The sequence below is a fragment of the Eumetopias jubatus genome, unplaced genomic scaffold (assembly GCF_037043125.1).
Source record: "Eumetopias jubatus isolate StellerSeaLion01/CBP00866 unplaced genomic scaffold, mEumJub1_p1.0 scaffold_6, whole genome shotgun sequence".
Lineage (NCBI taxonomy): Eukaryota > Metazoa > Chordata > Mammalia > Carnivora > Otariidae > Eumetopias > Eumetopias jubatus.
In genome coordinates, this window is record NW_028274812.1 from 34,572,511 (window position 1) to 34,599,549 (window position 27,039).

General features: G+C 37.6%; 1 protein-coding gene across 1 annotated transcript in view; it reads right to left on the reverse strand.

Annotated features, from left to right (window-relative positions):
- Positions 1-27,039, reverse strand: part of LAMA2 (laminin subunit alpha 2) — a 468,253-nt gene that overhangs the window by 52,527 nt on the left and 388,687 nt on the right. The window contains exons 45-51 of the mRNA XM_088023741.1: positions 25,032-25,186; positions 18,969-19,112; positions 17,844-17,977; positions 15,778-15,937; positions 12,630-12,754; positions 7,389-7,551; positions 6,569-6,713 (exon numbers count right to left, since the gene is read on the reverse strand). Of these exons, the coding sequence (XP_087879867.1) occupies positions 6,569-6,713; positions 7,389-7,551; positions 12,630-12,754; positions 15,778-15,937; positions 17,844-17,977; positions 18,969-19,112; positions 25,032-25,186 (1,026 nt within the window). The remainder of the gene's footprint in view (positions 1-6,568; positions 6,714-7,388; positions 7,552-12,629; positions 12,755-15,777; positions 15,938-17,843; positions 17,978-18,968; positions 19,113-25,031; positions 25,187-27,039) is intronic.

Below are 27,039 nucleotides of genomic sequence, written 5' to 3' on the forward strand. Positions count from 1 at the left end.
CCCAGCCTTTAACTGCTTTATATATTTTGGACCCGCAATGCATGCTGAGACATCAGTTCATTAACATGACAGATTTGGCCTCTAAATCTTTGCCTCATCTTGGATCTGAATTAGTGAGGGTCTGAAAATGGCTATTTGAACCAGTGGATTATAAGGGTATTTCTAAACACTAGTTTCCTGGGTGTTCCTTGTTCAAATAAACATGACAAACATTGGGTTAAGCAAAATTAAACGTATATTTTAATTTTATGACTGCCCAGATCTTTCGACATACCAGTATTCAGTGTAATGCTCCAACAGGGGGATATAGAGCAAGAAGTATTTCCCAAATTTATTTGACCATGGAGCATTATTATTTTTCCTTAACACATCATCTTTTAGGATAGTGTTCTTTGAAAAACAAAGAAAAAATATCAAACTCTAAAATTCCACTGTAATCTGTAGAAAGTATCTTCAATAAAACCAAACATAATTGATGGACTCTGAAAAACAAACTGAGGGTTCTAGAGGGGAGGAGGGTGGGGGGATGGGTTAGCCTGGTGATGGGTATTAAAGAGGGCACATTCTGCATGGAGCACTGGGTGTTATGAACAAACAATGAATCATGGAACACTACACCAAAACAAATGATGTAATATATGGTGATTAACATAACAATAAAAAATTAAAAAAAAACCAAACATAATTCTTACTAATAAATGACCAAAATAAAATACCAAACCAATACCTCAAATCTTCAAAGTAGAGCTTTGTAAAAACAAACAACAAAAAACACCTGTTAAATAATTGTCCTATTAAAATATACTTAGCAAGTCAAGATTTAAAAGTTTAATTACTTTCATATATATATTCATTTTATATGCACATATCCTTTTGACTGGACTGGTGGCTAAAATAAAAAAAATTATAAAACCATTTTCAAGACTTTTTCATACATATTCCTTTTTATCCAGATCAGCAAAGAGGTTTTCATATGGAGCTGTTGACTGGAACATGAAAATAGCTCTTTCTACAGATCTGGTGCATATTTTAATGGTATCTGTGAAAATGAGATTCTGCCTCTCTATCACAGGCAAGCCAGTGACTGGAGGTAGTTTTCTCCCTTATCCCTGAGTGAATATATGCATTTTTAGAAACGATCTAAGAAAAACTGATTGAAGTGCAAAAATACATTGAATTGAAACTCACTGGCCCAAGCGTTAACTCCAGCAGACAGACGCAGGATGGCATATTTTTACTGAGTTAAAGGAAGGGCTTTACTCTCTCCTTCATGAGTGTTGGCAATGAAGTGGGCTCTGCTATGAAATGCCAATACTTGCTTTTATTTCCTGCCCTATTTCTTTCCCTTACAGAGTAGCTATTCACACAAAATTTCAGAGCTGATGAGTTCAGACATCATTGGGTAAGCAGGGAAATAAGGGTTTTATTAAATACTAGACAAAGAGTAGGGGCTTAGCAAGTGTTTTATAATCAATGCTGAGTTGTTATAAATGAATTGTTACTCTGGTAATTCCTTTCTTCTCTCTCTCAGCTCAGTGAAAATCTAACGATCATTCTTCATCTCGTGTTCATATCAGTGCCCTTGAGGGATATGGCGTGCTCCTTGTGGTGGCCGTGGTTCTACTAACTGACTCTCAGGGAAGGTGCCGAATGCTCCCTGATGGAGTATATATGAATTTCAAGGGACAGTGCTTCTATAAACTAGCTGAGAACAACTCATATAAAACAACTAATCTGGCCACTAAAAAGGAGGAATGGTCACATTGCTGGAGGCTTATTTGAATTCCTACCCTACTGCTCTGAGGAATCTAATCTTGCTCAAATCTGCAGGGACCTCCCCACATCCAAACCCAGTGGGGTCTTTTGGTCCTTATCTTCATCCCCGTCTGTGCAGTATTTGATGTTGTTCACATTTCCTTCCTTCTAGGAAATTTCCTCTTTTGGCTTCCCTAATACCAGCCTCTCCGGCTCTTTGCACCTTTCCAACTTCATTCTCAATTTCCTTCTCTGTGACTTATGTCTTTGAACACTTCTGAAGTGCTCTGTTCCCTAATGTGTCTTCATTTGGCCACTTCTCAGGTTTTAGCTATCCAGGTAACCTCCAGTTTATATCTATCTACTATATGTTGACAATTCAGAAATATATATGCCTGCACCTGACTTTTGCCTAGAAATCCACATTCAACAGATGAGATAGCATCGTCTGTGTATCTTCTCTGAACTTCAGTCCCCTCACCATTCCACAACTAATCAGTCAACAGCCCTACTAATTTCATCTCCTAAATAATGCTGATATCTACCCTATTTTTTGAAAGTTTTACTAAACTATAAGTGACATAGTAAAAGTTGCTTATGTTTAAAGTATACAATTTGGCAAGTTTTTAGATATGTATACATCCATGAGACCATCACCACAGTCAAAAAACTAAACATACCCATCACCCCAAAAGTCTTCTTATGCCTCTTTGTCATCCCTCCTTCCTGGGCCTCCCTCTGTAACCTCATTCTCCATAGCCTCTATCTGCTTTCTGTGACTATTGGTTCATTTGTGTTTTCTACATCCTTGACATAAATGTATTCTTTTATGTCTGCCTTCTTTGGCTAAGAATATTTATTTTGCTAGTCATCCATTTTATGTGCATTTTAATAGCTCATTATTTTTATTGCTAAATAGTATTCCATTGTGACAATATCCAACAATCTATTTATCTATTAACCCGTTAGTAAATTAACCTGTTTTAGTTATTTTTTTGTTTTTTGGGTGTCACCAATAAAGACACTGTGGACATTCTGGTACAATTCTTTGTATGGATATACGCTTAATGTGTCTTGGGTGAATGCTTAGGAGTGGAATGGCTGCTTCATACAGTCCGTATATATTTAACCTGTTAAGAAACTGCTAACCTATTTCCCAATGTGGCTGTACATTTTCTATCCTCATCAGCAGAGTGTAAGAATTCCAGTTGCTCCACATTCTTTCCAGCCTTGAGTATGTTCAGTCTTTTTTTTTTAAGGATTTTATTTATCTTTTGACAGAGAGAGAGAGAGAGAGAGAGAGAGAGAGAGACAGTGAGAGAGGGAACACAAATAAGGGGGAGTGGGAGACGGAGAAGCAGGCTTCCCGCTGAGCCCAATGTGGGGCTCGATCCCAGGACCCTGGGATCATGACCTGAGCTGAAGGCAGACACTTAATGACTAAGCCACCCAGGTGCCCCGTGTTCAGTCTTTTTAACTGTCGGCATTGTAATAACTGTATGGTGGTATCACCTTGTGGATTTATTTTGCATTTCCCTAGTGTCAAAGCCCGCTATAACTCTTATTTCAAGCCATCATTCATCTCCTGCCTGGACTGTTCTTGAACCTAATTTGTCACTCTGCTTTCAGTTTGATCTTCTGAAAATTTATCTTCCTCATTTCTCCTTTCTCTGATTATTTCTTTACAGCCCCCTTTGTGGGGTCTACCTTTACTATATCCCTTCAACACTGCTATTTGCTGCAGGGCTTTGGATCATCTCACTCTAGAAATGACTGCTTGGCTTTTCTCATCCCTATTCAGCCATAACTATTAATGGCATGATAATGATTCTAAACTGTCCATCTCTCCTACAGCTCTGCTAAACCTCAGGTACGTGCAACTGATTGCCTGCCAATTACACAGCTTGCCTAGGCTGCTAAAGATGTTAAGAGTGCTTTTAATACAATATGTCCAAAATAGAACTCAGCATCTTTTCTAGAAAACCTATTCTTTTTTATATTCAGTACCATATGACTTCACTAAAATATTTTTGTTATTTAAGGGAAAAAAAGGAATTATTCTTGACATCCCTTTTTAAAACATTTATCTTCCACATTGAATATATCACAAAGCTCCTTGATTGTAAAATGCTTAATATCTTTCAATTCTACTCTTTCCTCTCCATTCTCAGGGTTTCCTTCTCCTCACTCTTCACTTGGTTTACTGCAGACTGCAGTAGCCCCTGAAATTGTCATAAATCTACCCTCCAAAGTTTTCTAAGGAAACTTTACTAAAGCACAAGTCTGATGGTGTCACATCCTCGATTAAAACTTAGTAGTTCCCTATAGATTTCAGGATAAAGTTGAAGCTCATTAGCTTAGTTCACAAGGCCTTTTATGAACTGGTTCTGTTATCTCTCTAGCCTCATCTGATACTTTTTTGCCAACATTCATCCTGTTAGGCTATGGATTTACTTGTAGTAACTGTAGGGGCCAAGGGCAGGCTACCCCAAGATGGACCACTCTGACATGAGGGTTAGTTTGAGTCAAAAAGCAATCAAAACCATTTGCAATGATGTGGATGGAGCTAGAGAGGATTAGTCTTAAGCTAAATGAGTCAGTCAGAGAAAGACAGATACCATATGATTTCACTTATACATGGAATTCAAGAAACAAATGAACATGGGGGGGTGGGGAAAAAGGTAAACCAAGAAACAGACTCTTAACTACAGAGGACAATCTGATGGTTACTGGAGGGGAGATGGGGGTGGGGAGGTGTTAAATAGGTAATGGTTATCAAGGAGAGCACTTGCTGTGATGAGCACTGGGTATTGATGTGATGAATCACCGAGTTCTACACCTGAAACACATATTGCACTGTATGTTAACTAGCTGGAATTTAAATAAAAACTTGGAGGGGGGAAAAAAAAGCCATCAAAACCCAGTAGATTCTGGAAGAGCCCTTTACCTCCCCCACCAATGCCTAAAAAGAATTTAGGTAGAGGACCTGCCCCAGGAAGAGCACTATCACCAGAGATAACTACATTATACGGGAACAATGGTAGACAGGGAGAAACTTAGCAAAGTTTGATTAAAGTCCCCTTTGTCCATTGAGTGGTTCAACCAACATTTATTTACCAAACATTTACCCTTTTTGTTGTTATTTTTATCTTCCTATAAACTGCATTCTTCCCTTTGAAGTCCCAGACCCCTACCCTCTTCTTAGTTCAGAAAGACCTGTGTACCTGATTTTGCCTGTCTTCAGAATTCCCATGTGTGTGTGGATTCCCTGCCTGTACAAAATTAAATTTGATTTTGTCCTGGTCATCTGTCTCATGTCAATTTGATTCTGAATCAGGCTAGAAGGACCCAGAAAAGGACAGGAAATTCTCACTCCTCAGCATGAACTAAGGCATTTCCCAAAGTGTGTTCAGCAGGAATGGAGAGATTTTGGAGATTGTAGAGTTTGGGAAATGTTGGGTCAAATGGAGTTAAACATTCTTCTTCACTACTCTGCAGAGCCTCTCCCTCTCCCGTGCAAATGTGCCTCCCTTATGTGGGAACGATGTATAAGGTCGCACTGCAACTTATATAAGCGCTAACCAGTTTTTGTTCAAACAGAAGAGTTTCTCCAGGCCTCCACATTCCAAGGATGAGCACCTGGAAAATGATGAACGATGATGGATAATGCTCTCTGAGGCCTCCCGGCTTTCACACTACTCTCACCTCCCTGAAATGTCCAAAGGCACTGCCCATCCAGTGAAATCCTCAACTCCTGCTTGTGCCTCAAGGAGCTGACCTCTCGGTGTGACTTCAACATCTCTCTCCTGTGATTCCTAGCCTACTGTACCTATCTTGATGCAGCTATCCGCTTTCTATCCTCTCATCATTGATTTGTTTACTTGTCTATCTCCCCAGTAGACCGCCCGTTCCTTGAAGGCAAGGACTTGTCACAGACCTCACTCAGGTCTGGCACAATAGTTAGTGGGTGCTTGCCAGATACTTGTTAAATGCAGGAAGTGAAGGATGGTGAAAGTCAAACTGAAATTCTCATGAAATGTCACACTGGCATGGTCAAAATTAATTAGGCTTTAATTTTATAAACAGAAGCATCAAATTTCATTTGCAGATATTGGTAGTACTATAGTGCACAGAATTAGGGGAATTATACTGAGATAACAGTAGCAGCACACTAAGACCTAACATATTTGGATTTCTGCCTTGGTTGTGAGAGCTTACATACATACGTCTTTGACCACGTGTAAGTCTGAGCCCATGTTTCCCTTTCTCTAACACCAGAACAAAATACCTCCTTATCTCAGCAAATGAAAAAATATTTGTGAGTATATTTTTAAAGAGTTCCTGGACTATAAAAATGTTACATTATTATTATTCAATTCCTTACTTGCATACATACAAATGTCTGGCATTTTTAAAAAGCAAAGACCTGGTCACCGTGTTCTATCACCCCTATAAATTCGATGAGTGGGCCACTATAATTACAACATCTTGGTAAAACACGATGAGAAAAAAAGCACACAACCTTTTCAAACCTAGTACAGGATGTAATTTTACAAGTTGTAAGACAGTTTTATGCTTTCAAATTAAGCTCTCAGTTTCCAAAGAAAATGACAGAGAACCATTTGGCTCTTCAATCAGTCATGTGTAACCCAAGTCACCTATAATCTAAGCCAAAGAAATGACTGGATCCATTTTTCACAGAATTTGTGAGTCCCTAAAATCAGAGACACAGGGTCCTCCTCATGATTAGGTACACAGGAGTGTTGGATAGCATGATTAAGGCTCACAGTGCATTATTACTATAGAAACTCACCTTGTTTCTGAATTCTTGACAGGGTGAAGGATTTCCATTTCCCATCATTATGGTTTTGATTGCTGACAACAGAAGCCATTCCTGAACCCAGATCATAGCTGACTTTTACATGCCCATCAGTGAGCTCTACACTCATGAAATCTTTCTATTAATAGAGTAAAAATACACCAGTGATTCAATACACAGAGAAATAGGAGTATTCACTTTTTTGTGTGGGGTTTATAATACGGCCTTATGGCTAAGTTACTGAATGTGTTGATCTGTAAATGATATCCATTTTAGAAGTAGAATTGGTGTTACTACTTTGTGAATGTTTGTGGGTGTGACATTATGGTGTAAATGGTCACAACCAAATTACTAGGACATATCTTTTATGACAGGAGAATAAAGGAGGTTCCTTTGAAAACATATTAAGCCAACTAAAAGATATGTTCCCTGGAAGAATTTACTAAGAAATATTAGCCTGGAAAAAATAATGAGGACATTTAGAACCACCTTTCAACTTAGGTCTTTAGAAGACTAAGGGAGCAGTTTTGCTGCTGCATGATTCCATATTGGAGGAATCTTTACTGGGTGCTTCTAATAAAGGATTATATGGGGAGCTGCATTGAAAATAAATAATAATTGCATCTGTAATTGAATTTATCAATGAAAATATATAAAGTACTATCTGTATCACCTACTCTTGGTTATCACACAGCATCCTGGAATCCTTTGAATAATAATTGATAATTTAACAATAACTGATAATTGTATTGGAATCCTACAGAAAAGAGGCAAACATTTTTAATCATGGAAGATCAGCCATGTATGTCTTTACCAGGTCTCGTGTGGCAAGGTACATCAGGAGAGCACTTGAAGAAAATGTCCTGAACTTGAACATGACAGTTGAGATGTTGGGGTACCAGCGAATGGGGCGGCTGACCAATGCGTACCCTTCTCCATCAAACTGAATAGTCCCTTCACTATCTTCTACCTGAGGACTGAAGAGAGACATTTCACATGAACCAATGTCTGTTTTGTCCATCAGTATTCAATACATCAAATTGTCTTCTGAGATTAGATTGTGAGCTGTTATAGGACAGGAACCATCCCAAATAGATCTTCCATCCTTCCATTTTTCTCCATCTCCACTGCCATCATTCTAGACCAAGCAGCAATCACTTCTTACCTGGACTTTATTTGGTGTTCAGTAACTAAGTCACTGATGTTTTAAATGCTTTATGTTCTCTTGAAATACTTGGTGGATAGTTATATTGGTATTTAACTGTGTCTTAGTGGTGTGAAGAGGTGGGGTTTTGGATGGACTGATAATGTCTTATTACATTTCTCATATGCATAAGATAATGGGGGGGTTTGGGTACAATGAGTGAAGGTGGTCAAAAGATACATACTTAGAGTTATAAGAAAAAATAAAAACACACATGATGGAATAAAGGTCTCTACTCTCTGAATAGTTGCTGTCCAATAGATTTTTCTGGGACAAATTAGATTAAGACAATAAAGGATGCCTCTATTTATCTCAGTGGTTATCTGTTGTTCTTTAATAGATTGCAAGCTCTATGAGACCAACTAGAGATTATCGGTCAGGCTCTATGTCAGGCACAAACTTGGCACCTAGTGTGGCACATGGCCCAGAGTAGAATATGGCATATGTCAAATGAAGGAGATTTTAGTATAGCAGATTACCCCACAGAGACTATATGTTCAATCAATGTTAGTTGAATAATTAAGAAATATTTAAGATAAACCTTGTAAAAATAACATTTAAGAACATTTCTTTTTCAAATGCAGTTTTCTATCATCTATCAATCAATCTACCTAATGATGTTATTACAGAGTAAGTCTCAAATTGTGGAGACTTTTTAAAACTTTAAAGATCTGCATGTTAGCATATATTTGAATCTCTGAAATTGGAGTGTTGTATTAACTTGAGGGTAGAGAGGAGATATGGAGAAACATTATAGTAATGTCATTGTAAAATAATAAGAGCCTAGAATATCATTTGCATGAAATCTTGGCTAAATGAGAAAAATGATAGTGTACGAATATTAACAGGCTCATGAAGGAAGAACTGTTCCACATTTTAGACAAGTTGGCTTTCTCTATGTTCCTGGATCAGAAATAAAACTGAAGACAAAAAGAAAAGAAGGGAAGAGTCTTATTCTGTGTCTTGCATGGTCAGATCCTTGTAATTTTAAGTTATATCTAATTTGGAGTAAGATCAGATGATGTCATAATTTTTTTTTCTAATGTAAACTTAAAAGATACTTTTCAGTATTCCTGCAAAGTGCTAACGGAAAGTTTAAGGAACTAAATCAGACTATTAACTGTATAATTGATAGTGAATAAATTGGCTATGATTTGGCCTTTCTTCATCATTATGACAAATTCATTAATTTCCGGATCACTGCATTAGAGAGAAGAGAATGTTGTGTGCAGTCTACTAAGGAGAAGTCCCTTGTAGTTCTCAAATACTAGAATTTTGCATTTTATGCCATCACACTATCATTGATGACCCTAGAAAGGGTTGTGGGAGTCACTGTTGACAGTTTTCTGGATGTTTTAACACAATGCACTGTTATTTATAATTTAAACAGACAAACACACACAAAATCTCACTACAGAGAACAAGTGTTGGAATAAAAAACATCACTTTTTTTTTTTTGTATAAGAACTCTGGGATATTTATAACCTGATGTCTTTGTGTCCTTAATCCATTGATTCCTTCAAGGTGAATAAAAGAAATAGCCAAGTCGATGGCAGGTACCCTGGAGTCTGATGTGGAATCTCACTGAGATCCTGCAGCAAGTCACCTAACCCTCAGGGTGTTACCTTGAGATAAAAGGGTTAGATCAGTGAATGATTTCTATGGCCTATTCATATTCCAGCCCTTTGGAAAATTCTTGTATTCAAGCAAAAGGCAAATCTGCAGGGAAGGGTTTTGTGCCGAGAACAGCTAAACACACAGATGTAGATCAGCCTACCCCCCTTAACTCATTGGCCAAACCCAGGTAAGTCTGGTTTTAACTTGGTGAGTTTGAGATAGGGAAAAAAATGAGTCCTTCCAGGCGTAGTCTATAATATCTCAACATCTAACATTAGAGTGTTCTTATTCATGTTTGAGTACATTTACCAGGAAAAGTAACTATTTTTTTTTTTTTTTATAATTAACATTTGCTAAGCTTCTTAACTTGCCTCTTGTTTCTCTTTTGAAACTTGATGTCTGGTCAAGTTATTAAGGATTAATTATGTTATTTGGAACAGCCGTGTTCTTCCACATGTCACTTGTTAACTATAGAACTAGATGTATATTGGGGTTTATTTAGTATATTAACATTTCATCATTGTTTCAGTGTTGAGTAAATACATTAAACTTGTGGCAGTTTTTTTCTATTTTAATTTTAATGTGAGTTTTAGAAGTTTAAGAAAAATAAGATATAGTTCTTTTCTTATAGTCCTGGCAGATAACTCTTTTTAAAGCATAACAACAATTATATCCTTTTTTCCTGATTACTGAATAAATTACTGAATAAATTCTAAGATCAACATCATGTTCTTAGTCTATGTCCTATAGCCTCATCTTTTACATCTCCCACATATAATCATTTCTGCTCTTACACTGGAACGATGGGTCTTTATGTTAAAATGTGATATGTAGTCTCTTGAACACAACCTAACAAACACCAGGAGTTCTGTAAAAATTATTCCTACACATACACACCAAGGTTTATGGGAAAATAGGGTTGGTGCAGGTCACTCAAAACTTATGCAACTTTATAGTCAGGGCACTCACAGAAACAATCACAATCTTGATCAAAATATTAGCATAATTCAAAAAGGTATGCTATAAAATTTAAATTGAAGAATTCTTTCAGTAAATATAAAACTTTACCTTCAAGGGTATAGGTAAAAGTAACTTGATGGCAAGGAGCTTAAGGAAGGGTTGACAGTGCTGAGTGATAGAGGTGGTAAAAGTGCACAATGATTGGGCGGGAACTGAGCGATGAACTTCTAAGACAGAGTGCTTGGCCAAACCAAGGGCAAGTTCATGGATGAAGAGGCACTGTGTGTAGGCTTGAGCTTGGTAAACTCAGCTATGCTGGTAGACTTTACATTCAGCTGCCTTTACTTAGTGGTGCAAAATCTTTACACACTGGGAAGAACTGTGTAGGAACCTACCTGACTTTGGCACCTACTGACATCATTGTCCCCTTTGCCAATTCTGCCTGAGCGAATTCACGCTTATGAAGCAGAACAGATTTTACTTGTCCCTTCCTAAAAACACTCTGGCCTTCCAGCCTTCCTACCTTTGCCCTCACTGGTCCCTGGGACTAGAATGCTCTTCACCTTCGTTTGCCAGCTCCCCTCTGGAATCTGACTCCACGGCAAGGCCCACCCCAGATACTACCTCCTCTATGAAGCAGATCTAACCCTCTGTGAATAATCATACTATACTCTGAGCGTGTCTTTTTTAAAGGGATTTTTTTATTATCCCTTGCATTTTGATTATTTTAGGGTTTGTCTTTTCCTCCCTTCCTGGCTGTGAATTACTTGATGGCTAGCCCTGGACTATATTCATCTCCATATAAGGAAGTTCTACGTGTGAATCTCTGGCACCTTAAAAACATCCTATAAATGTATGTGTATGTGTGTGTGTGTGTGTGTGTGTGTGTGTATACACACACACATATATACTATTATATTAATTCATATAATACTTTAGATACTAAGGTACAAGATCTTTGCAGAATTTATAAATAGCATGTTATAGTCCTAACACATTATATGCACTGCTGAATGGACATTTAAATCCTTAGATGTTTTGTTGATGATAGGCTTTTGAAAATCCTTTTTATAAATTTACTAAATAAATGTTCAGGGAAAAGTTGGCATTAATTTATGAGTAAAGGAATATTAACGTGAACTTCATTGTCCTTGTCGTATTGAAAACATTTTACAGAAAACATTCCGTAGTAGATTTTGTTGAAGAGTATTCACCAAACCAATCTAAACTGTGAATGGGTTAGGCTTTTAAACTCTCTTCAATGATGCATTGACAAGTCCATGATGACAGAAATAAAGAGTTGTAAGTTAAACTGGAAGTAAAGCGCACTCTGCTACACTGATGGGAATTCGGGGCCCTGGCAACGTGCATGTGCTCTTTAAAATTGGAAATAAAAAATATGAACCACATAGCACCTAATGATTTGGAGTTGCTATGTGTGTATATTAAGCATCTAGGTATTTAATTTAAATTTTATAGTTTTAATAGGCTCAGTTGATTAGCTGGGCTCAAGTTTCTTATGCTGAGAAATCCTGCCCTTCTAGCTAATTGTTTTATATCCTCTCTTCTGGTTTGTATAAGAATATTTATTCTCTACATATGCTTTGTCTGCTTGTTAAATATTTTTAGATTCCTACACTCTAACCTCTATGTAGTAATTGATGATGTGCGTTATGGCACTTTCTCCTGGCCTATCTTGGCCCCTTCTTATCCTTCTCCACTTAAGCAGAATCTTCAAGTCCAATGGGTCTCCACTTGAAACACTGCCGGGACTGTATGTGTCATGTGGAAAATCCTGTCAGAGATAACACTTGTACTAGCATTCTATATTTTGTTATAAACCTAAGTGGAGTGAGTGCAGGCTCTGTGACAACTGAAGCTTAATCAGTTCAGGGAAAACTCTTTTTAAGAAAAAAAAAAAAAGAAATTATGATGAGAGCAGAGCTACAGACATGAAAAACCTCCTAGTTCTGGACATGGAGGGAAGTTGGAGTGGAAAGAGATAGTAGTCTCAACTGATTGAGGAGAAAATACCTTTCCTTGCAGATTTTACAAATACATTCAAAGTACTGCCAGGGCACCTCCCAGAGCTTTGGAAAGTACTCGTACAAATGGGTGAAAGAATTTGAACTTTTATCATGAAAAATCACCCCCTGACATAATCCCATCCAACCTGCTCCATATCATCCACACAATAATCGAATATTGTGCAACAAAATTAAAGTTTTTGTGAGGCACAGGCCAGACCTTAGGGGAGTCCTCATTTCAACTCACCTGACAGTACATCCTTTGCAGTCACCTTCTTTTTCTCGGAAATTCCACAACCCTATAGGTTTGCTGTCAAAGTAGGTTTCTCCCATACAGCCCGTGAATGTAATCACGCGCACGGCATCAGCCTTCTGCAGAGAGAAACATAGTATTTGTTAGAATTTAGAATTTCACAAGAAGTCTTAGAACACCCAGGAGAGTTACTAGCAGTGAGATCTGGAGTAGTTATTATCCGCTCTTTCTGATACTCTTGGTTTGCACCTATTCATCTTTTAACCATATTATATCCTCACAGATCCTGGTTATTTATGTGCTACACCAGTTTATCACCATTAGTAAATGAACACTTCCTAGCTTCTGACTTTAGGTGAGCTGCTTATTCACTTTGAGATTCTATTTCCTTGTCTCTGGGTTGGGATTGTTAGAATTAAATTGGGTAATTTATTTATGGTACCACAGTCAGTGCCTGGCACAGAGGAGGTATTTAATTAATGTTAGTGTTCATACGCCACTGAAGAGACATCTCTCCAAAGATCTTGAGAAGGGTTGCATACTGACTACACAGAGGGAAAAAAGCTTACATATAGATTACTTAATGATAGTGCTGTCCCCAATTTTTCATTTCCTCTTATACCCCCAAGCCGGTTTCCAACACAGGAGAATGAAGGGAAACAGTGAATTTGTAAGAGAAGGGACCATATTGTGATTGTCTGCTGGTATACACAGCACAGGGCCTATTAGGGATCAATAAATATTTGTTGAATGACAACCCTGGTGTCATTTTCACAGGGAAAGGTCTTAAGCTTGATATATAACACAATCATGAACGAGGGGAATGACCTGGTCCACTCTAGAGAAACTTGCTGTAATTTAAACAACTATTTCTTTTGGCACTGACACATTATAGATAAATTCTATATTCTGGTACCTGTAACTTTAGAAACACTTTGCCAAAGGCTTCCCCACAATTATCTGAGTAATCCGGGGTTAAAAAAAATGACTTGACATGTTGGGTTCTAGAACAAATGTAGGAAGATGATCCCTGAATAGCTAAATGTTTGTAGTTACAATTTAAACTCAACATGTGCTTCTTTCTATTGCTGTGTTCAAGGGGAGCACTGCCTTGTAGGAAGAATGTGTATCACAGCCACTGACATTTATAAGTCAGCACGGCCCTTGGAGTTCTCCGTTATCAGTTGGAGTCTCTCTTAATTTTCTGGAGGTTGATTATCCTACTTGTGGATTCTACTGCCTTTTTGCTTTTCCTTCTTGCATCCTAAAAACTAGCCTAGGGATATTTTCCTGCTCCTTTGAGTTTTCACCAGCATGTTGATTTAGTTACTTGTTTTCAGCTTTCGGTTCATATTCTGATGTAGCAGAAGCCTTGAAACTCTTGGCCAAAATGATTAAGATTTTCTGTAGATTTCAGTCGTCTGTTTTCTTTTACCTTGAGACTGGCATAAGAGAGTTTCTTTACGTCTGGTGATATCTGAATAATAATAACTATTTAAGAAGCAATTTCATGTGTGACTTCCACGTTTTAGGCACTTGTTGTAAATTTTATGCACATAATCTCTCACTACTCACAGTGGCAGTGAAACGTGGTGACTAAGAGTGGAGGCTTTTGTGCCGGGTAAACTGTTCAAATCCTGGCTGTGCCACTAACTGCTGTGTGACCTTGGTCAAGTCATTTAACTCCTCTCTGACTCAGATTCCTTAACTATAAAATGAGGAGGATATTATCTACCGTTTGGGGTTGTACGTTAATTCATGTAAATTACTTACAATATGACTTAGCCTATCATAGGGTTATAATATGTTATCAAAGTTTATTATTGTATCCTTCACTATGCAAGCAAGGTAGATATATATATTTTTTTAAAGATTTTATTTATTTATTTGAGAGAGAAAGAGAGAGAGAGAGCGTGAGTGCACACCAGCGGGGGAGGGGCAGAGGGACCATCAGACTCTGCTGAGCACAGAGCCTGCCGTTGCAGGGGCTCCATCTCAGGACCCTGAGATCATGACCTGAGCTGAAACCAAGAGTCAGATGCTCAACCGAGGCACCCCAGGCACCACCAAACAAGGTAGATATTTTATCTCCCTTTTCTAGTTGAGAAAACTGAAGCCCAAGGAGCTAAGTGACTTGCCTAAGGTCACATTTTAGTAAGTGAGAGAACAGGGAATCCAACCTGGATTTGATTTCAAGATTCATGGTTTTTATACTACTCCGTGCTACCCCTATATTTATCTTTCTAGGGAGGAGAGAAAGTTGGCAATATAACTATATATTACTATGTATCATGTATATTTATATGCAGTTCTAAGAAGTGAGGATGGTTTTAGTGTGTAGTTGTAGAATCAATTCCAATACTTTAGAGTCACATCTCATACACAAAGCAAATAAAACAACCTCACTCTATATGAAGGTTGAGTTCTCATAAATTTGGGGGTCACCCTGGCTTTTCACATTTTCTGACTAATCTCATCCCAGGATGATTCTGACAAGCCCAGGATTATCCATCCTATTTGGTTGTGCTCTCGCATCTCACCTACAGGTCGTTTTCCAACACCTGATTTCCTTTAATCAACATGAGCTTCTTTAAAATGCAGGCACTTAGCAATTTGGAATGCACAAGGACCTGTCATGAAGCAATTATGAATATTAAGTGCATTGCTCTAGAAGAATGAAGAGAAGAGCAACTTGAAAACTTTAAAAATCAGACCATGATTTGAAAGCTTATGGCCTCTGTGATATTTCCCAAGGTATTCATAAATCTTTTAATTAGATGTGAGCTTGAACTTTATAGCATTTCATATCAATAAATCATAAACTGATTCAGAAAATGGGGTATATTTAAAAAACACTTTGCTCTTGAGGCAACTAAAACAAGACTATAAAAAAGTTGGTGCCACAGAAAAGGGCAAAACAAGTGTTTAAGTAAATACACACAGGCTTAAAAACATTGTGTTTCCAGACTGGATATTCACAGAAGAAAAAAATTCTTACTCAAAAGAAATGTATGTTTTCATAAACAAATTAAGTAAAAAGTCACTGAGTTTTTGCAGAGCTTTATCCTGCCTTCCCCCAGAGCAATTATGTCAGGAGTTATAGGCAGAGATGAAATAAACAGCACGGGAAAGAACATACTACCTTCAGTTTCCCAGTCAAGCCACCAACAAACAGCATTGCGTTTGCGTCCACATCGAGAATAGTATACCCTGGAGGAGAAGCTGCGTGGTAGGTACTGGGCACAATGCTGGCTTTGGGTCCATCCAGGGCTCTCACAGAAATGGTCCCATTCCTCCCAGTTCTTGAGGGGTGCGTGTTGAAATGAAGTGAAAGAAAATGCAGAACATAAAATATGTATCACATTTATAATAACTTTAGTTTTAAAGGGTATGAAATGTAGGGGCTTGTTTTAGAGTGTTTAAGAGATAACTGGGTGCTTAGCTTCAAAAGATCCGGATTCATTAAGTTGCAAATCAAGACCAAGAGTCTGATCTTTGCTGGCTATTTACTGGCAGACATGGCCAGGACCGGTGAGCAACATACCCTGACTCTGCACGTGAGAGTCGAGGTGAAATGACACAGCAGCAATCAGGGATGGCACTGCCCCTGCTTAAACGGAAAGCCTTTTTTCCATTGCCTTACAAAACAATTTACTGTTTACCAGCACATGCTGTTTAAACAAGCTGATACTACTTCGTTTAGCATTTTGTCTAATTTAATTCAGCAAGTGAACCCCAAATGAGCCACCCTTCTGCATTATAAGCTGCATTGTTTCTCTTAAAATCCCTTGTTATATCTTGGCTCCAAATCTGCTGAAGTAGTCTTCCTGGAATTGTGCATCTTTTATGGTTTGGCATCCCATCTCAATATATATATATAGCGTAATATCTCGTCTTCAGCATCGTGTATACAAAGTGTATAGAAGAACTGCACTTTTAAATTCAATGAATGGAATTTTGGAAGCTCTTATTATTTCATTTCATTTTCTTAAGTGATTGATGTCTATGAATTGTTAAATATGAAAAACTGGTCTCTCTTCTGAGACAAGCAGTCATAACAAAACTTGAGGGTCTCTGTCTCTCCCCGCTGTCTCATTTAGGTAATCTTTTTATCTCTGATGGTGCAGCATTAACTGAAGCACATGGAAACAATAGAATGAATTTATCAAATAAGGTTCTTCCTCATCTTACCAGAATGTATCTCTTTTGATCAACGAATTGACCTTTGTGAATATAAATGTTCTTAAAATCATGAAAGTACTTAATCCCTTCCCTACTCTCAGGCATGGAAGCATGTTGTCTGCTGCTTTCTCTTGCTACACACACACACACATGCACACACGCACACACACACTCACACACACTTACACACACATTCACATACTCACACACACACTCACATTCCTTTACTGAAGATCTTAAAAAGGAACTAAAAATATTGCTTCTCATTAAGTTTTAAGATTTTATTATGAAAAAATGTAAGCGTATACAACACAGAGTGAAACTCTCTGCACCCATCATCTATATTCAACAAGTGCTTTACCCAGCTCTAGACCCAGGCCCTTAACTATACCTCTCAACTGTTAGCTGCTTTGGGTTTCATAGGTGTGGAGAATTAGGTAAAGAAGAGGAGGAAATGAGGGGAAAGGACTGAGGACAGGAATGGGTTCTCTACGTTATCTACACACTGCTGGAAGTTAATGGAATGAAAGCTTCAGACAGAATCAACCAATATCCTGTTACTTACCATTTTAAGTAGCGTGGATGCGACATGTTATATATTCATGCCAGCATTTAGATATTGCACCTGCCTGTAGGCAAGGTTGCTGTGTAGACCGGAAGAGTAGCTAAGCACCAGCAGTAGCCCTCATGCTCTGGCTTGTTCATAACGAGGGCCAGTCTCAGTGCTCCTTCTTTGGGGGAGATAGTATGACTGAGAGTATGATAGCATGACTATGAGACAACCAGATGAATGGTCCAAAATGGATGGGTCATTCTGGTCAATACGTGGAAGATGTGTAGTTTCCAAACAGATACTACAAAGACACCCATTCAAACACATTTGTACATGGACGTATAATATATAAATTTTGTATACATGCATACATAGCTACCTCCTTAAAATGGAAAGAAGAGGTTTCTTATAAACTGGGAAACTACTTCCAAATTCTGTCATTTAACTGTCTTAATCTTTATTGAGTTAGTTACCTTGATGCCTCAATACGGTACCAATAAGAGTCATCAATAGTCAAATCTGGGTACTCTACACGTCCAACTCCAGATCCAACATCCCAGAGGAAGCTTACTTTGCCTTTCCGCATTTCTATAGCCAGAAAGTCAATCTGGTTCAGAGAAACACAAAAACAATAGATTCAGATATCAGATACCCTGAAGAGGCCAACAGAGTTCTTTTCAACAGGTGCTATTTATAGATATGTGAAACAATTAGAAGTCTCACAATAAAAATTCCCAAACGATATGACTTATTATTAGGTATGATTAAGTCATATTTTATTATTGTATCTTTAAGGCAACACAGGTATCCATACTGCTGAGGCATATGTGTTAATTTAACCAATTCTACTTTGAAACAAAAGTCTTTTCTCATTCTGGTTCTTGTGGAAGGGACAAAAGAGAATATTTGGATGCAGAATTCATTATTGTTTTCACCAAGGACACTGACATTTTTAAGGGGAGAGCTGTGATTTTTTTTAACCCAAGGTGATCTAAAATTTCTCAACTAAATGATGAGTATTGACTTAAGCAATGACTGGTCTGTTGAAAATTTTATTCATTTAGGAAGATTCCCATGCATACAGAGTCAAATGTTCAAATAAAAGGAATGAAAACTTTTGGGGGTAAGTGTTGGTAGAATCAACTTCTGTTTTTTCAGTTTGAGTTGTAAATTCTACATGAGTCAAAAGACTTTTCAATGGTAGGAAAAAAGTACACAATTTGTCATTTTCATTTAACATGAAAGTTCATTGTAATTTCTTAGGGACTTTTTTTTTATAAAGCTTTATTCCTCTTAGTCCTCCTTCTTAAATAGTCAGACCTGAAAACATAATTCTAAGTAAATGCTTGTCTACTCATGAATGAAAGCGGATGTGCCTAAATACTGTAAAAAGTTTTCTTCATTTCATTTTTCTTCTAACTTAATCTGACACTTCAGAACTTTGCAAGATAAGATTCATAAGGTTTTCAAGTCTGAAAGGCTACATCACACAATTTTGGGACCATGTTATTAGATTCTATACATTTTCCTCACTATGAGGATTAACCTCTGCGTATTCACATATCCAGGAGACGGAACAAGCTGAACATCAAACTTACAAATTTGGCACTTCCAAGATAAAAAAGGAGGTTGTCAGCAACAGCTGTCTTTACGTTGACAATGATATTATTGTAGCTTCCTTTCTTGATTTCCGGCTTGTATGTTCGAATGCAGTCACCTCCGGAAGACACAGATACTTTGATCTTCAAGAAAAACAAGGTACAAAGAACCAAGACTAAATCTCTCAGCAAGTTTGAAATACCTCCCAAACAACCACAAAACCATCATCATCTCTTCTTTGAAGTTATTTTTTTTTATCATCAAATAGAATCATTAAATACCCATATGCAGACACCATTATACTCATTAATGAGGTCACTGAAGAGCAGCTTCCCACCAGGATTTTGACAATGAGCTGTTCACAGCCCCATATCTTGTTAGCATGCTACTATTTTTCGGAGCATGCAACTAACAAATTCTTACCTTCATACCTTCCTCCTTTATGAATGTGGGGACATTTTCAAAAGGTGATTTTATATGAAGCTAATGATAATGATCTTCATTAAGGTTGTTTAATAAAATTTTACGATTCAAATTTCAGTGATTTTGGTATCACTTAAAGTAGGACACCACTTTTCTTTCCATTTTCAAGAGGAAATTACCTACCCTCTCATGTTCTTACAGTTAGAAGAGGCCAAATAGATTTTGTTCTAGATGTTCTAACAATATGAAGAATATTAATCATGCTACTCAGGACATACATTTGAGAATAAATTATACCTATTTATTAAGTTGCCAGGAAATGAAATGGAAATAATTTTCAATGGTTATCCCTACTAATGTATTTAACAGCTCCTTTTTCTTTTGACTAGTACTTTAAAAATTACTATAAATTGCTAAGAAAGAATAGAACTGAACAGAACTGAAACTGTTCATATTAATTCTTACTTACATTTAGGGAGCCTTTCTTCAACCACAAATAACACTAGTTGATTATGGGATTTAATTTCCTTTGGTTCAGGTATACCATCAAAGGGGCATTTTCAGGATGGAAGTGTAGCTGCTTGGACACAGGAAGAAGCTGCTGCTTTGCTCCATGAAAGAGCTCAAAGGGGGAAGCAGAGACAGGGAAAGGTGCAAAACTCTTCTTTGCCACTGATTTAAAAGCTCAGCTTCAGGAAGCCTCTTGGGTCTCACTAGTGGTGAATTTTCTAGCACTTTGTGCTACTCAAATAGTTTTTGCACTTGGGAGAAAACCAACTAGTTTTATTGCTCCCCCCATGAAAGGGTACTACAGACTCCAGATAAGATCACCAGTCTCCACATTATGGTGACACAGGAAGCATCTCCAAGAGTCTCATTAGGGAATGGGTACAGGCAGCCCCAGGACTCCTCCCCAAGGGTGGTATAGACTACACCGAAGAGGTGCTGGGTGAAACCTTTTTTTAGAATTTAAATTCAATTAATTAACATATAGTAAATTATTAGTTTCAGAGGTAGAATTTAGTGATTCATCAGTTGCATGTAACACTCAGTGCTCGTTACATCACGTGCCCTCCTTAATGTCCATCACCCTGTTACCCCGTACCTCCCCTCCAGCGACCCTCAGTTTGTTTCCTATAGTTAAGAGTCTCTTATGGTTTATCTCCCTCTCTGATTTCATCTTATTTTATTTTTCCCTCCCTTCCCTTTATGATCCTCTGTTTTGAAAAACTGGTTAACTTTTAAAAAGAAAGCTAAGGAGGGGTTTTGGTTCTGATGAATATGTAAATTCAGATATGTCTGAGAGCTTCTGGGGATACAGCAGATCTGTTGCCTTTCCTACAGACTCTGCAGACGTCATGTATTTGTCTATTATTGTTTCGTCACCTCATCTGCTAACTGACTTGCATCTTCTGCAGAGGAATCACGTGCTGGAAAGAAACAGGGGCTCAGCCTAATGGAAGCCTGCGTGGTGGCCCAGGGCTAGAATAACCTCAAAGTCTACTGCTTAGACTGGTTCCCTTGTCCTTGCCTTCCTCCTAGGGTTGGGGCCCACACTGCAACTCTGGTACCCGGAATGTTTGCTCTGCATTCTGGGGGAGACAGTCTTCCTGGTAAGTGTGGTTCTCCATCCGGAAGTTAGATCTTTGCTCCACAAATGATGGGATTTTCCTTTTACACAAGGTGCCGAGAGTCGGTGAATCAAAATGAGTTGCAGAAAAACAGAACCAGGAAATGTGCAACTTGTACTCTGGATGTTAACACTATAGAGCACATGTGCAGTGAAGGTTGGCCGAGGGTGCTACAGGGTAGAGGAGCAGCTATACAGAGGGTTATCCAAGGGCTCAGAGATAAAAAGTACAGAGCAAAGCAAGAGATAGATAATGCGGTGGAGGGCAGGTAGGGGAAATGCAGCCTTCAGATATTTTTAATGTTCAGGAAAAGGTACAGGATATGGTGAGTTTTTAGGAATTGTTAGCAAGTGAACCGAAACCATCATCAGAGAAGACCCTGGCACTGAGTAAATTCAATATCTGAGGCAGGGTATAAGCATCATTGACATCATAAGATGATCAAAGAAAAGAAGTCAAGGTCTGACTGGAATTCATGAGTGGAGCTGAGCAGCAGATTGAGCTACAGGAAATCATATCCAAGTTCCTAGTGGGGCTGGATTAGTAATCAATGTGTGTGTGTGGTCTGTTTTATCCTTATTTCACAAATGCTTTATAGGTTTGGCCATCGAGCCATATTATGGCTAATTTAATCACAATTAACTTATTTTTGTTTAAAGAATACAATGTGGGGTACCTGGGTGGCTCAGTCGGTTAAGCATCTGCCTTCGGCTCAGGTCATGATCCCAGAGTCCTAGAATCGAGCCCCACATCAGGCTCCCTGCTCAGTGGGGAGCCTGCTTCTCCCTCTCCTCCCTGCTTGTGCTCTCTCTCACTATTTCTGTTGCTATCTCTGTCTCTGTCTCTCCAATAAATAAATAAAATCTTAAAAAAAAGAATACAATGTAATAATCCTTCTTGGTTGCTGTTTAGAGAGGAAATGACTGAATATAGGCAAAATGCATGACTGTTTGATCACAGGATTGGTTTCTGTCCTTGCTTGGGTACACCTGGTAGAAATGATAGCGACCTCCATGATGGTATGTTGAAAAGGGGATTACCAAAGTGTAGATGACAGAGCACTGAGTACCGAAGGCTAACTGAACTGAGGAAATCCTATCTGAGAATTGAAAGGCTAAGAGAGTAGCCATTTTAAAATGAAGGATATTTAATGGCAGTAGGAGTTACAATTAATCTACTTTGTGGCATACTTTACATACCTAAAAAATATGGTTCTCTGAACAAAATGACGTTGTTAAGCCCTAAATGCCAGCAATTGATCTTGTAAAGTAGCCTATTGCTCAACTCTTACACATTTATATGAAAAACCCTCTGGATTTTCTGTTTTCTGGCTTGTGGTTTTGAATATACCCTCAGTACCTGAAAAATTCAGGGAGCCCAAACTCTTGGTCACCAGTCCATAGCTACTAATCTCTCCTTTAAAATACCTTGTGTTTTGATTTCCAATTGTAGAGATTTCTTAAACTAAAACAGGTAAATCAAAATACAGTATTTATAAATGTAACTAGGTCATTTGTTTAAAAAGAGTATCAGCTGCTCAATTTCAGAGTCAACAAACTAAAGAAAGCTACTTTAAAAGAAATGTCTTTAATTTCTTGGTCATATTGAATATGTGTCAGGGCCACATCCAGACACTCATACCAGGTTACAAATACATTTATAAAATCACGCAAATGTCATCTTCAATTAGTACAAACCTCTCTTGAAAAAAAAAATTGGCTCGCTTACATATTTCTAACATCGTATAAAAAATAAGACACTTTGTTGTAACTTCCATTTCAAAAAATGATTGAAAATTTCCTTGAAGTCATGGACAGTGGTTACTTTTTGTAGCATTTCTTTAAATCTGTCTTTCATTTTGTATTTTGAGACAGGTTTTATATACTTAACATGCCAGAATTTTATCTTTTTCCCTGCGCAGGGGGAGGGGTAGGAGGCAGCGCTCACAACTGATGAATATATGGCATATTTCTAGATTTCTTTACAAGAAGAAATAATAAAAATGACCAGATTTCCCCACACAATGACTAAGAAAATATGGCTAAGTGTGTGATTCGCCGGAGACTATTACCATTATTGCTTTTTAAAATTAATATTGCAAATGACAGGAGTGATATCTCAAGCTCTCCCTTTCTCTAGCTACTTCCACCTGCTACAGTTGGGGCTCTTATTAAAGTTATCTTCTTCCTAGTTTCCTCTCATTTATGCCCCAAATGACTTCTAAATTCATATTCAAAAAACACAGCTCTGATAATAGGACATTTCATGTTTGAGAACTTTCAGCGTCTCCTTACCAATAAGATTTATCTCAGGGACAATTCTGGCTAAACGAAATTGCTTACTTTGCCATCCAAGGCCTAACAAGACCTGGCCTCCATTGACCTTTCCAGTTTAATGTTCACTCGACCAACAATCCTGGAAAACTAGACCACTCTCTCTTGAAGTGATCCTGAAACTTTCTTTCCTCTCTGCCTTGGTTCATTCTCAGAATGCTCTCCTTCCTTACTCTCCCCATGCAAATCCAGCACTACCTCACTCAAGGCCTAGCTCAAATTCTTGTCTTTGTGAAATCTTCTGGCCTCTATTAGAGGGGATCTTTTCTTTCAGAACTTTATAGCACTTCCTATTGCTCATGCAATGTAGCACACTATCTGGCATTACCTTAGAGTTATTTACGTACATGTCTTATTTCTTCTATGGTGTTACAAACTATGTAAGTAGAAGTTGCCTTGAATGTAGGAGATGCTTTTTCTACATGGGCTAAATCTTAGCTAACACCCCAAACCTTGAACTAACATCTACTTCTTTTCACTTTGTGCTTTATGTATACAATAATCTTATGTCATCATACTGCCCACATGGTTTTCAGACTGTAACTCAATATATGTGTTCTCAATCCTATCTGCTTCTTTCACTTTGACCTTATGTACATCATCTTGATGTTCTCAACCCTATCTGCTTCTTTCACTTTGAGCTTATGTACATCATCTTGACTAATTTTTTTATCATTTTCTAAATTTCTCCTTAGTCAGGCCTGAATTCCTTTTTAAAGTGCACCTTGAACTTACTGTCTTAACCTTGTTTAGAGGTATCAGCTATGTATAAGGAGGAGAAATGATATACTGCTCTTTGGGCATTATATTCTTGGCCACTACTCAAAAAATTATAAGTTGATGGATTAAGAAAGGGCATTTCTGGTCATTCTAGTTTCAAAGTTGTTCAGAAAATGGAACTTTCGAGACAGAAAACTTGGAGATCTAAAAAGATTTGCGTTTAAACCTGACAACATAAACTGTTATTTTTTTTTCTTCTATTTCTAAAGTCACCATGGGATGAATTTGCTAGTCTAGATAAAGTTTCACATTGGCACTTAGCAATTCTCCCCTGATTCACCAGGTTACTATCTTCTAGAAAGTTCTTCTCTCCTAAGAGTTTTCTAATTGGGTTAATAAAGAGCCAAATTTTGATACAAGTGAGGTATTCTCCATTTTTACTCCAAAAAAAAAACCCCACAAAAAACAAAAAACAAAAAACCCTGCAGAAATTGTAACCAAAATAATTTGTGTTGTTGTAGTACTCAGACAAAAAATATAGAAAATAATGGTTGTTCATTGCTATTACTCTACATAACCTTGTTCATTCATTGCTGATACAACCCTACTGGTTGGCATTTTTTGCTTTCATCAAAAGCATCCATGCCTTTTAAACATACAGTAGTAAGATTTCCATTCTTGCTATTTGTGCTACTCTATTCAAACAATGATGAAATATATAAAAATTCCCATTTCTATAACAATAAATAGCGATTATTCTTCCTATGAGATGTCTTTTGAAATTTATGGAAAAAAAAATCTAATCTTTTTTCCTCCCCTCCCCCTAAAATTGCTTCAGGTTAAAGGAAAATAACCAGTGATTAGTCAACAGAATACACTGGGGGAAGGCATTCCCTCTGGGAATAATACCCAAAATGACAATCAATTACTGACACTGAAAATAAAAAGAGCTTACAGAATTAGCCTGTTTCCGGGCTTGGTTTATCAGTTCCTTTATCTCAGAGATGTTTTTCTTTAGGTTATCCTCAAGTTCCTTGATGGGTTTGAGTTTATCTATCAGACGATCAGCTTCTTGTTCTAGATTTTTCACAGTGGCATGGGCATCTGCAACTGCATAGGACAAGATAAGCACATACCACACATACACACAGAAATGAAAATAGTAGTAGGCTTTATTAAATAATTGAAAGGATTTCATCTTATTCACATGATAAAGCGGGGCGATGATTGCTGAAGCACAGTGTGTGATGGCAAATGGGGATATTTCAGTTGGGACTCAGGCAGGCCAAAGCAGGAGGTGTTAGAGATAGAGGGCCAACACTCTGGCTTTGTGATCAAGGTGAAAGTTAGCACTGAAGGTAGAGAATATGATGACCTTAATTTGACGATTAATTTCCAGCTTCAGCCCATAAGCTAACCTTTATAGAATTTTAGTCACAGAATCAAGGAAATGAAAGTGTTTTAAAACGTCACTTTGTCTGTCCAAGCCAGAACTGTATTTAAATCAGGGTTCTCAAACAAAATTGGTTTTCTTTCTTTTTCTCACGCTGTCTTTGGACGTCTTAAACAGACAAGTGATCAAAATGTCTTCGGAAAACATTTCAATGTTGAACAACTCTTAGATTGAAGGCCTACATTAAACTTTAAATCTTTCATGCTGCAGTTCATTTTCATTTTGAAGAATAATTGATTATCCTAATCTCTATATTAGGTTGAACCATATTAAACGGCCATTTTTATAGGTTCCAAAAAAGGTTGAATATCAACAATTTCAAAAGGGGTTTAACCCCAAAATAACGGAAGGTTATCACTGATCCATAGACTTTCAGCATGTGCTTTTCACAGGAGGACAAATGACACCTGGAAACCAATGACTCTATCTCAAGGATGCCAGCCGTCTTACCCAAACCTTGCCATTCATTATCTGATCGAGCATGTACTGCTCTGCTTTTTGTCACTGTGACCCTAATGAAAAAGTGAAACTGCTTAAGGACCAAGGCTGTGTGCCCTGCTCAGCTATGAATGATCAGCTCTCTGGTGGCCAATGGACCACTGAGAACTAATCTCAGGAATGAATCAAAGGTGCTCAAAAGGAAGGACATGATTATTTTTAAATTTTTAAGCATATTTATTTATTTATTTTTTATTTTTTGAGAAAGAGAGTGGGGGGGGCTCGCGCACGCATGCACACACAGGTAGCATGAGAGGGACAGAGAGAATCTTAAGCAGGCTCCATGCACAGAGCGGAGCCTGAGGCAGGACTCGATCTCACGAACCTGAGATCATGACCTGAGCCAAAATCAAGAGCCAGTTGCTTAACTGACTGACCCACCCAGGAGCCCCAGAAATTATTATTTTTAAACTAGGCTTTGAATTCAGTACTTTGAACTCATGCTCATAAATATGAACAATATTGTAAGTGATGTTTAAAAAAGACATAAGTCTATTATAAAATTTAACTAACAGAGTTGCTAGGTCAAAGCCTGAAATGCAGGTTACTTGGGTCAAAGCCCTGGTTACATAATTGTATATTCAACACAGACACAGTTATCCCTTTGTTTTGTATACTTTTAATAAGCCATTTGTCCATTTTTCCCTTCCTTTAATTCCCCAATATTACCCTGATATTCTCCAAATTATTCTGGAATTGAGAAAAAAATGATTTAATTTAGATTCATGGGAAAAAGAAAAAGGGTAAAGCAAAGACTATTTCAGCTTCATCCAAGAATGCATTCTTTCCTTTGAAAGCTCTCAGATTCTTATCAAATGTTTCCAAATGAAATCCAAAGGTTCCCACCTCCCTCATTTTTTTTTTCTTTCTCCTTCTAGCTTCTGGAGCAGTTGAAGTCTTTTGGAAATTATCTTCTTGACAGTTTTAAAAATAAAACCTCTGTGATATTGAGTCTGATAATTTTTTATATAGTACTTTTTAAAAATTTGTGACTTTCTTCTATAATTATTTG